This window comes from Temnothorax americanus, unplaced genomic scaffold (genome assembly GCF_048541705.1).
Source record: "Temnothorax americanus isolate GAGA-0224 unplaced genomic scaffold, ASM4854170v1 Scaffold67, whole genome shotgun sequence".
NCBI lineage: Eukaryota > Metazoa > Arthropoda > Insecta > Hymenoptera > Formicidae > Temnothorax > Temnothorax americanus.
In genome coordinates this window covers 408,050-419,246 of record NW_027509789.1, presented here as the reverse complement: position 1 = coordinate 419,246, position 11,197 = coordinate 408,050, and the positions used below count along the sequence as shown (strand labels likewise).

At 36.8% G+C, this 11,197-nt stretch overlaps 1 protein-coding gene across 3 annotated transcripts in view; it reads left to right on the top strand.

Annotated features, from left to right (window-relative positions):
• LOC143905813 (uncharacterized) overlaps positions 1-11,197 on the top strand; it is a 71,221-nt gene that overhangs the window by 46,161 nt on the left and 13,863 nt on the right. For all 3 annotated transcript variants that reach the window (XM_077421413.1, XM_077421414.1, XM_077421412.1), the window contains exons 2-3: positions 4,066-4,139; positions 7,664-10,928. In XM_077421413.1, the coding sequence (XP_077277539.1) occupies positions 4,094-4,139; positions 7,664-10,928 (3,311 nt within the window). In that variant the 5' untranslated portion in view covers positions 4,066-4,093. The remainder of the gene's footprint in view (positions 1-4,065; positions 4,140-7,663; positions 10,929-11,197) is intronic.

Genomic DNA, 11,197 nt, shown 5'->3' with positions numbered 1-11,197 from the left:
ATTTTTGAAATATACAAAACACATTTTACAACGTAATAAAAATTACCAAGCACATTGGTAATTTCTTAAAAATTATTGAAATTTTACTATATATTTTAATAAAATTAATTAAACATATTTTATATTTTATTTTGTAATAGATATTAATATTTTTTATTATACTACAGATATTAATCAGAATCGCTCGCATAAAATTCTTCGTAATGCATGTTGTCCCACAATGTTTTTCAGGATAAATTCTAAGGGAAAATTCTCTCTGTGTATGCAATCAGTTTGATCGATTAAGACATTTGCTTGAAATGTGTTAAGACATTTGCTCGAAATACGTAAGATGTAATACGACAGACTTGCTACTCATAGATACACGTCGTTAATTCCATGCACGGTATTGTCCTTATTACGATACTAGGTAAAAACTATGTTACGTCTTCACTTGTGCAACGGAATTACAACTTCCGATTGTCGGCGCCGCTTTATAAAGCGTCGCTTATGCGACTAGTCGACACAGTGTCACAAACTACCTACGGGATTTAATAGATACTTTGGACATGCTCTCTCGGGAGGCAAAATAATAAAGAATATGAGCGAGAGCTTGCCAGAAAATGACGTGCCCTGAAATAAAGGCTATAAAGCAGAATATGATTCCATGAGGCAAAGCGAGGAAGTTATACCATTACGTTCATTCGAGTAATCTTGGCAGTTGGATAAGAAAGAATGTCTAAAAAAATTTTTTCGTGTTATTAATTCTTCTGCAATTTTAAATTGGCGTGAGATAAAATTTTAGATTTTATGATCATTGTAAAATCATAGCTGAAGAAAGTACACCCCAAAAAAATATTCTATACTTATAAGTGAATAAGAATTCCTCTAAGCATTTCTTCTAAAGTATAAAAAATCTTATATATGAACCATATTTTTCTTTAAGTAAGCCGTATTAATTACTTTATAAAAGAGTGAATGCGTGAGTTATAATCAAGAGTAAATTCCTCTATAGCAAATTCTACTATGATAATCCGAATAGCCTCTTAATATAAGAGGATATGCAAGATATTAGTGGCACGCGCGTTTGTTAAAAAACGATTGTCTTATTAGCTACGCGATGCGTACGCCACCACACGAAACGATGTCGACGAGCCTGTGGCTGCGTGCGAATTGTGTGCACATTAAAGTGTAATGCTAATTATATAGTATTCTTTATTATGAACGGATGAACGAGATGAACAAGTTTTTGATGGAAGCGGCACATTTAGACGACTACTGGCCCGCATTTGAGAGTGAGTATTTTTTCCTATTTTAGTAGTTTCTGTTTAAAGTTAAAAGCTAGATCTACAATGAGACGTAAATCGTAGTTGCATGATTAGGGCCAAAGCATATAGATAACATGGCGTAGCGATATACGACAGTCATAATCAGTGGACGTAAGTAACACACAAGCTTTGACGTATCCTGACTGTTAATACACCAAAGCTTGTGCGTTACTTACGTCTACTGACTATGACTGTATATCGCTACGCCATGTTATCTATATGCTTTGGCCCTAATCATGCAACTACGATTTATGTCTCATTGTAAATCTAGCTTATAACTTTAAACAGAAATTACTAGAATAAGATTTTTCTTATTATACTCACTCTCAAATGGGGGCCAGTAGTCACCTAAATGTGCTTCCATCAAAAACTTTTTTACCTCGTTCATGTTATATGCTTTGACACAGAAAGAAGTTTTCTCTCACAATCAGTCAACATATGATAATCGGATATAAGTGTGTGTGTGTGTGTGTGTTTTATGCTTAATAAGATTGAATAAAAAATATTCGTTTTAAAGTATTATTATAAATGCTATAAATAAGATTATTATTTGATTTGTGAGAAGAGGATTCTTCTAGCATTAAGAGGACTGCAATCTTAAGTCTAGTGTCTCATGGTTAGAGGATATTCCTCTAGATTTTACAATATCTTCTTGAGACCGTATTTCAAAGAAAAATTCTCTAAAATCAAGCGGGAGCCACTAAACAACAGAATATTTTTTGAGGGGTGTAAAATTACATTGGGTACATTCCAAAACTTCTTGAATATTTGAATTATATCTGCTAAACACATCTGAAGAAAACTTTAAATAATTAAATTTCAAAATTTACTTATCAGAATCAAAAAGTTAAATTAAAATTGCAGATTTAATTTATGTGAATTTACTGGTGCAACATGAAAACTGTGTTTTAAGACTGACAAACAATCGGCGTGCAGTTTGATGAGTAGAAAAAAGTATACATACATATATATATATATATATATATATATATATATATATATATATATATATAATACACAGAGAGAGAATATTATCAAATATACTACAAAGGTCCGACCGAAAATGGCATTCTCTCTATTTAATGGCATTTCTTTTTCTAGGATTCATATGTCGGTCAAGTTTTACTTATTACTGTTTAAATTTAGAGTTTTTATTTGATATTTGACTTGTTAATATTATGAGTTAATTATACTGACTGAATTTTTCTCTGTACCCCTCTAATATGAAACATATTTCTACATTGAAAGAAAGATTCGGTAATAATCATATCTAGCCTGACCACAGTTACTAACATAAGTGCTTTAGTGAAATAGTTTCAACTCAATCTTTAAGTAAATATACTCAAATAATTTGGTAAATATTTCAAATAATCATAACAAGGCTTGGCGATTATTACTAATTTATGTGGTACATATCACTAAAAAACAATTTTTTTACATAAATGCTATGGTAATTATCAAATTATTTGGTAATTATTACCAAAGTATTTAGCATTACTTACTAAACCATTTAATTGTTTCAAGTGTTTCAACTGTATAAAAAATATGTCTCGTTACTTAACTATTTTGTAATTATTATCAACCGCTTGGTAACAATTACCATATTTGTTACTATACTTATCAAATAATGCGCTAAAACGCACAACCAAATGCGTTTAAGTATTAGTAGTATATATTACAAGACTTTTTTCTCTGTGTTCAATGCGGCATAATCGATACGTCACGAACGTTTAAAAAGCTGATCTTCTGTTAGCTCTTAGGACATGCGCGCAGTCTCTATATGCATTAGCGACAAACTGATAATTGTACTTTCTACGATTACTTTCTACAATTAGAGTCACCGGTATGCGTTCAGTGAACGATACCACCTGCACGCTACCGCAGCAAGCGCGTTCGTGCAGCAAACGAGGCATTGAATAGCGGAATAATACCAGCCTACATATTATGGAAATTGAGTAATTGCGATCGGATTTTGGCACAACTTTGTTTCATTCACACTATCGAATCGAAATTGCTTTCGTGCATGAAATCTGAAAATATATCTTGTGCCTGCATTCCTTACCACTTGAATGCACTAAGCACACACACACACACACACACACACACACACACACACACACTAAGCAGTTTCTATATCATATAAAAAATAATTTATTTTCCCCGAGAAGTTTCTATTATTTTCTTTACAAAATTGGATACGAACGGTATTGAACTATTTCAGCGCACAGTCGGGTAAATAACAAAAAAATTGCGCAAAGATCTGCACGTTTGATCATCCTTGACCGACTATACCGGATCTTTGCACAACGTTGCTAACGCAGAATGAAAACTTTTAATAAAGCTCTCTCGTGCTGCATTGCGCCGCGCGGACTGGAGTTTTATGTTATACTCCCTAAGGTGAACAGGCTCGTAAACGAGGTCATCTTCAGCACAATGTTGAAAATTATGTTTGGATGTATATAGCGAGCTGTCATTTCCAAGCTTTCGGTCGATACGTGTTTTTTTTTTGAATATCAATCGGCAGCATACTGATATTGTTGACTTGAAATATTCATATACGATTACTTCTTTTTCATAACTTTTATTTGCATTTATTGTTATAAATATTCTGTACTTTTGTACCTTAACGAAAAACTAACATTTTATTTATAAATACAAAACAATCAGAACCCAAGGCTAATTTCTATTTATTTACAAGCTTTGTACTTTTATTGCAATAGTATGCATTTTTGTAACGATATTGTGCTTTTTGTTGCAGATCGAGCGGGAAAATCTAACGGTCAGAAATGACGCGAAGAAGAACGTTTATCTTCGTATTGGTAGTATGTACAGGTGAGTTCTAGTTGCAAAAAAATTCAATTCTTTCTATTTTTCACAGTTATTTCCCATTTACGAAAAACTACAGAATGAACATTATGGCGTTGCCTTGAATTATTCAGAAAAGAAAAGGAGAACGGTTTTTTAAGCGGATTATGTACACGCAATTTTTATTTCGAGTCGTACCGCGCGCGCAGCGCGGCGGCAGATTGCCATTCTCGAAGAGAATGGGCTAGCATCTCTCGGCCGCATCCTGTTGCATTGTGAACTCGTGATGTAAAGCTTGCCAATCGAGGTGACTGCACCAAGTACTGTTAGGTCTACTGCAACGAGCATGCCTGCAAGAGTTAACTGTAACTTGCAGCTTATCAACAAAATTTTCCGTCCCACCTCGAGACGCGAGATCGTCACCTTTCGGTTTACGGCTTTATGGTGAACGTGAACGACTCGATCTAAATTCGATTACTTTCAAATATGAGCGAATAAAACTCTGTAATATTTAGTTAAGTTATCTGACGTAAATGTCGCAAATGCATGTTACCCGGATTACGGATGTATAATATGCGTTAAATATCTTACACATACGTGTATCTATTTGCATACAAAACGTATTTGCATTTTCTTCAGAAGGAGTTAACGTCTGACGACGACAGAATTCTCGCGAACTTAATTAATTATAGCTGGAATTAACGTCTGTAAGATAAGCCCGGTGATGCAATGGGTAATAAGTAATAAGATAGATAATTATTTTAACGATGTTTCTTTTCCAACGTCGTGGGCTATATATTTTCCACCTAGAAAGAAATGAAGAAACTCAAACAATATTGCCTGCCTTTTTTAATGTCATTGCAAAATAAAAAAATCGTACACGCATGCATATATATCATTTTATGTACATTTAAATTAACTCTTTTTAAATGTATTGTTGAGCAAAATGCTATATGATATCAGGGAACAATGTGCAAATTCTCAGTAATTACGTTAAAGAAGTCTTGTGTAAACTAACGAGTTAAAAGAAACAACTATTATTAAAAAACTTGCGCGCTGCATAAATAAATGCCTCGTTTATTCGAATCATCTTGTTGCGAGACAAGAAATGTTTAATAAATAATTATATAACTTTTACGTGCATCAATATTTGGATGTTCTATAGGTCAGCCCAATCAAAAGTATGCAGGAAATATTAAAAACTCTGATATTAATTCTCCAGGGATCCAAAGACAAAAAATGTATATAAATAGTTACGGAACATCTAATAGAATGTAAGAGACGTAGATTTAGTGACTGTAAATAACTATTACTACTATTTTTTTTTTAATTTCAAAAAAAATTGTTGTAAATAGTTTCAAATTTTGTTGCTATATTTTTGTTTGTTGGTGATCTATTTGTGTGTAAAATATTATTATATTGGTTACATTTTTTAATGTTTACACTTTAAACCCTTTGTAAAACGGATATTCAAGAATTGATAACTTTTTATTTAAATTGTGAATCGATTTGAAATTTAGCCCCGAACTTTGAAAGAAAATACACAATATAATATTAAATTTTCGTCAACTTTGTTACATTTTAACTAACTCTTTAGAACACCCTTAATTAGTTTATTATTAACCTATATAATTAGTTTAAACAATAATATTATATAATATTACATAATGGTAATGGATGAAATGTGTCTTTCATCAATACCCCGATATATGTATTTTTGCCGTATTTTATTATATATATAAATATTTCGATATTATATAAATATTATACAATAGCTATTTCCAGAGACGGATATTATTCAATACGAGATTTACACATAAAGAGATACTATTGGCACAACAATCTCTTGACAGGATAATCACATTTAAATGCGTACTTTATGTCGCGTTTTATGCAGAATCTTTATTCCAATTGTATTTTGAAATAAATTTAAAATATAAACTGCTTAAAATATACATTAACTTTTCAGTTTTTATTTTATTAAATGTCCATATGACAGAACTCGCAAATTAAAAATAAAGGAAATATTTGGTTCTTATATGAAAGAGAACTGAACGAGAAAACACGTTTTAAATGTCAAGATACGCGAATCTGGACAGTAGATAAATTATGTATAAGAAAAGAAACAAGGATTTTTTATCTTTTCTTTTAAATAACCAAGTTCGAGAAATCGATACTTTGTCATAAAATCTTCAGCATCCGTCGGAAATGCATATCGAATAATGAGTATCGAGGTAGAATCAAGTGGAAAATTCTCCGCGCTGGGAAAATCCGCATCAATAAAATAAATATTTATCTCGGTTTCGCGCGACGTTCACGGTGAGGACTAGTCGTCTCTCGTATCGACGTAAATCAGCAAAACACGAGGACACACTCGAAGCCCCCTGCATAATTCCGAAGGTCTGTTTAATATTCAAACGCACGCTCTCGACGCGCGATTGCGCGAATTTCAATTTGCAGAGCGCAAACTGTATCGTAAAACCTCTCCTGAATAGTTCCGAAAAAACCCAGGCGGTAATTCCACGGACAACCGGTTTTTCGATCCATTAAACGTCTCGTCTACGCACGCTACATTTTTCTCGCATCGCGCATCTCGGTGGAAACCAGTTGTCGTTATTGTCGATGAGCGAGCAGGAACTTTTGTTTTCGTGCGTCAAGCGAACTTATTACGGATTACTAACTATAATTCACCGATTTATTGTCAAACGTGTGACTTAGATTACGTGGAATAAACAATTAACGCGTTACACGTGAGAACCAATTTACTGCTAAAAGCTTCCCACACAATTTTTAATGAATGTTTTGAAACCGTAAATCTCTTGTAAATACAGGTTTTAAAATATAGCATATAAATATGTGTGTGTTACATAATTATTTCTATCTTCTCTCTAATTATCTTTGACAGATTGAAATAATAAAAAAGACTATTCACTTTTTTAAGAGTTTTTCCCTGAAGCGTGCTTATTAATTTACAACGATTTAATCCGTAAATAGATCACTCATAATTAGTTTATAAAAACCAATTATTTTTATTACGTGTTATTATTTGTTACGTGTTATTATTCCTCGCATTACATGTGTTATTGAATTTTATGTTTTATTTTACTTCAAGCAGTATAAAATCAATTTATACATATATAATTGATACATACATATATACAAATAAGATTTGAAATATTAGGGTAAAACTGGCATATTTATTAGAATAAATATAATTAATTGTTGTAAGAGCGTTTTTTTTTAATAAACTGGAATATATAAAGTAGTAAAAGTAACTATAAGTCTGACGCGCGAATTCTATACGATGTCATTGGTCAACTTCAATAAGCGGTTCTAAAATATTGTGATTCTTTTTTTTTCAACATTCTCGTATTATAATTTTCGATTTTAATTAATTTTAGGCAACAAATATGATATTAAAGTACCATACGGTGATCATAGAACCCTCTATATTTGGGGGGAGTAAAAGATAATCGTAAATATATAAAATAATAATTGTATCTTCAAAAAAAATAAAGTTGTATATAAGAGATCGACCTTTGCTATTTCAGGCACCTTACTACTACTCTTTAACAATGTAGTGGCGGAAGTTACGGAAGCATCGATCGCATCCGAGAAATTTGAGTCCCAAAAACTATCGACTCCCCATGGATCTACGACGATTCTAACCAGAGTCTCTTCGAGCCATCAAAATGGATCATTTGCCGAAAACAATGGAAGAGATATCGAGTTGACGAATCGAAAAACTCACGACACGGAAGATGGATCGCACGACAGTGTCATCAACGGCGCAAATCAGGATGGAGAAAAAGTCGATGTGTCAACACACGCGAATTCGCAGGCGGAAAAATCAAGCGATGATTTCGAAAGTTCATCGTCGAATGGAAACAGGAAGCCGCGGTACGGAGAGATCGCTGAAAGCACCGGGAAAAGCACCAGCACGAAAGTCGTCTCCGAAGATCTCCTCAGACTTTCCAGGAAGAACGAACTAACTGCGGCGACCGCGAAACTGTCTTTCAGCGATTCGAAACAGGACAGTAAGAACCCAGAGGGTGACACGCTTCAAGAATCTTCCAATCGTGAAAAAGTATCCAATGCGACCAAGCTTGTGTCGCCAAATACGAAGGAAAAAGTTGTCAACGAGAAGTTAATCGCGTCCGTTATGGAAACCTCGGAATCTAAAGAGGCGGGAAAGGAGCCCTCCGTTAAATATGAAGAAGAAAATAATGTAGCTGCGAATAAACAAGAGATACCGACCGTCAGGTCTATCTTTTCGACGACTCCGAAATCGACGTTGGAAGACACCGTCAGATCCGACGAAAAGAAGGACAAAATTATAAAGCTCGAGCATAAGGAAGTTGTTTTGAGAAAGGACAAGAATACAGTTTTGACTGACTTGAAAGAAGAACTGGAAGATCACACGACGGAGGTTCGTGATCGGGAATTAACCACAGCGCACAGTGAAAATTCCCCGGGATTTAAGAAGAGCGCGAATGTAGGAACGACGGCGTCTGAAGCATTCGATCTAGAGAAGATCGACGAAAAGGGACACGAAGGAACTGTCTCGTTAGTTAACGACACTTACGTGAACTACAATCACTTTTATAAGACTGTGACGGAGAAGGATCCCAAAGCTAGCACGGGGAATCGTTCGATTGACGCGAGCGAATCGCGCGAGAAAGGCGACCCGAAAGAAGAGGTGGAGATCATTAAGAACGTAACTCACCTGCCGGTACAGAGGATCGTAACTATCACGAACGATACAGCGAAGAACGATTCTCACGTCAGTGAACTGAGTAATCAAGAAGGAACCGCTTACGCGAAGAAAGAGGAGACTAGCGCGACAGATGAAAATCATCGTGAGCAAAGCGTAGATTCCTCCATTTCCAATGCAACCGCTAAGTTTGCAAGTACAGATGGTGTGGAAGAATGGAGATCAATAGGGGAGCCTGAGAGCCAGGTGAAGTTGCCCGAGACAATGACTCAGAGCGCGCGACTCGAAGAGCGTACCTCGTCCACTCCTGAAACCACTCCTAGTCCACTTCCGCAAGGCAGAACTATCGGATTTTCCGGAGTCAATAAGTTTCCGAATATTGAAGTGAAATCTACAGCCTCGACGAAAAGGACCGTCGACGAGGGATCGTCGGTCACTCAAAGCCTGCGAAACAGCACGGCAAAAATAGATCAAAGACCTTATCCGTACCTAAAATCCAGCAGGGAGTCGTTTCAGGCAATAACGGAGGCTAGTTCAAAACTGAAAAAGGAAGGTGGTGACGTTACGGAGGAAACTTCCGCTTACGAGAACACGATCGGGAGAAGGGAGTCCGAGAAGAAGCTCGTTGTCACGGAACCTTCGGTCGTGATCGAGAACAGCATCCAACAGCATAAGTCGAATAAGAAAAATGTAAACGAGTCCACGAATTCCACGACAAAAAGTCTCTTCTCTTCGACGCCGGTGACGGCGATTCCGATTGTCTCGGCCGACGTTGGATCAACGAACGAAACTTTGTCGGAAGGATTTAACAGCAGCGCGAAGGTGACGGAAATGAAACGCTCGAAGTCGAACGAGAATGATACGTCGGGTACGAAAGTGATTGCAGGCAAAGACGAAGGTTACGACGTGACTGGAAACGGAATAACGGAAGTGAGCCTGACGCCGGATGGCAAGGAAGCGAAATCACATTCCGGCGAAGCGACGAAATCGTCAACGTTGCACTCCACGGAAACAAATACGTCTAAAACAATGTCTCTGAATACCGACGTTCAGATGGAACCGGAAAAAGCTATGATAATCCGCTCGACTTTCGTCGTTACCGAATCGACGAGCATGGTTCCCTTGGACAACGACACGACGACGGAAGCAAACAAGTCCAAAACTTCGACGACTTCGACGTCGGCGGCGGAGATCAATACGATCGCTGCGACGGTTCTCGAAAATTTCACAGAATCGGCGCCGAGGACGAACGTCACGCTGCGATCTTCATCGAGTGTTAATCAAACCACCGAATCTCCCTCTGTCACGTTAAATTTCGACGAATCCTCAATCCCGACGACCACGTCCGTCGAATTCGAGTTCGTCAGTCTCACGGAGGCGATATCTCCGGGAATTAACACGACCGAGAAGAGCGTCGAAGGACGAACCTTCGAGGAGCAAACAACGCTTTCGAGGGTGACGACGATTCAAGATCCGTCCGTGACGAGCAATTCGACGGAGGACGCGGTCACCACGATGAAACCGGAAGATTCCACCGAACTTCCGATGACGACCGAAGGCGGAACTCCGACGACGGATCAAGTGTCGGGTGTGCATCACGCGGACAACGAAACTACTAGAGATCCTCAAGATACTCCAACCACTTCTGAGAGCCAAAGTAATCGCACGGAGTTCACGAGGAGCGAAGTTACTGTAAGCGTTATCGATCTCACCAGCGTCACCGCCGCTGATGCCACGGCAGCCTCCGGCATTACGGAGGATCCTCTAAAGTCTATAAAGGATTCAAGTTTCAATGCGAACATCACCGAGACGTCCACTCCAGGCGCGACGGAACTTTCGCCGAACATAGGCGTCGCGACAACGACGAACGTCACAAAGAGCCCTTCGGCTACGAGTACTTTGGAGCCGATAGCACCCTGGAACACAGCGGGTTTCACGGAATCGCCTGAGGAGGAGGTAACGGAAAGTATTCAGACTCTGTCATCGGATGAAATTACGTTACTGGTTAAAATAATCATCGAGGGCACCTTACACGAGGTCTGTCCTCGGCTGGAGGATCTAAAGAAGGCGCTCGCGGACGTCCTCAGAGACGGACTAGACAAGTGAGTGATCTGCAAAATATTTTTTATTTTTCTTTATTTTTCTTTATTGAGTATAAAATATTTTTTTAAAGCTGAATATATGGAGATGTACTAATTATTATTATTTATTTTTAACTACTATTTTCCATCTAATATTATCTCATAAAAATATAGTATATCAACATTTTTCACACATTTAGATATTTAAATCTGTGCAATTAATAATTTACATACCTTTGTATGTTAGAAATAAATAGCTCTTTTGTTATATAGATTACATACTAATAGTA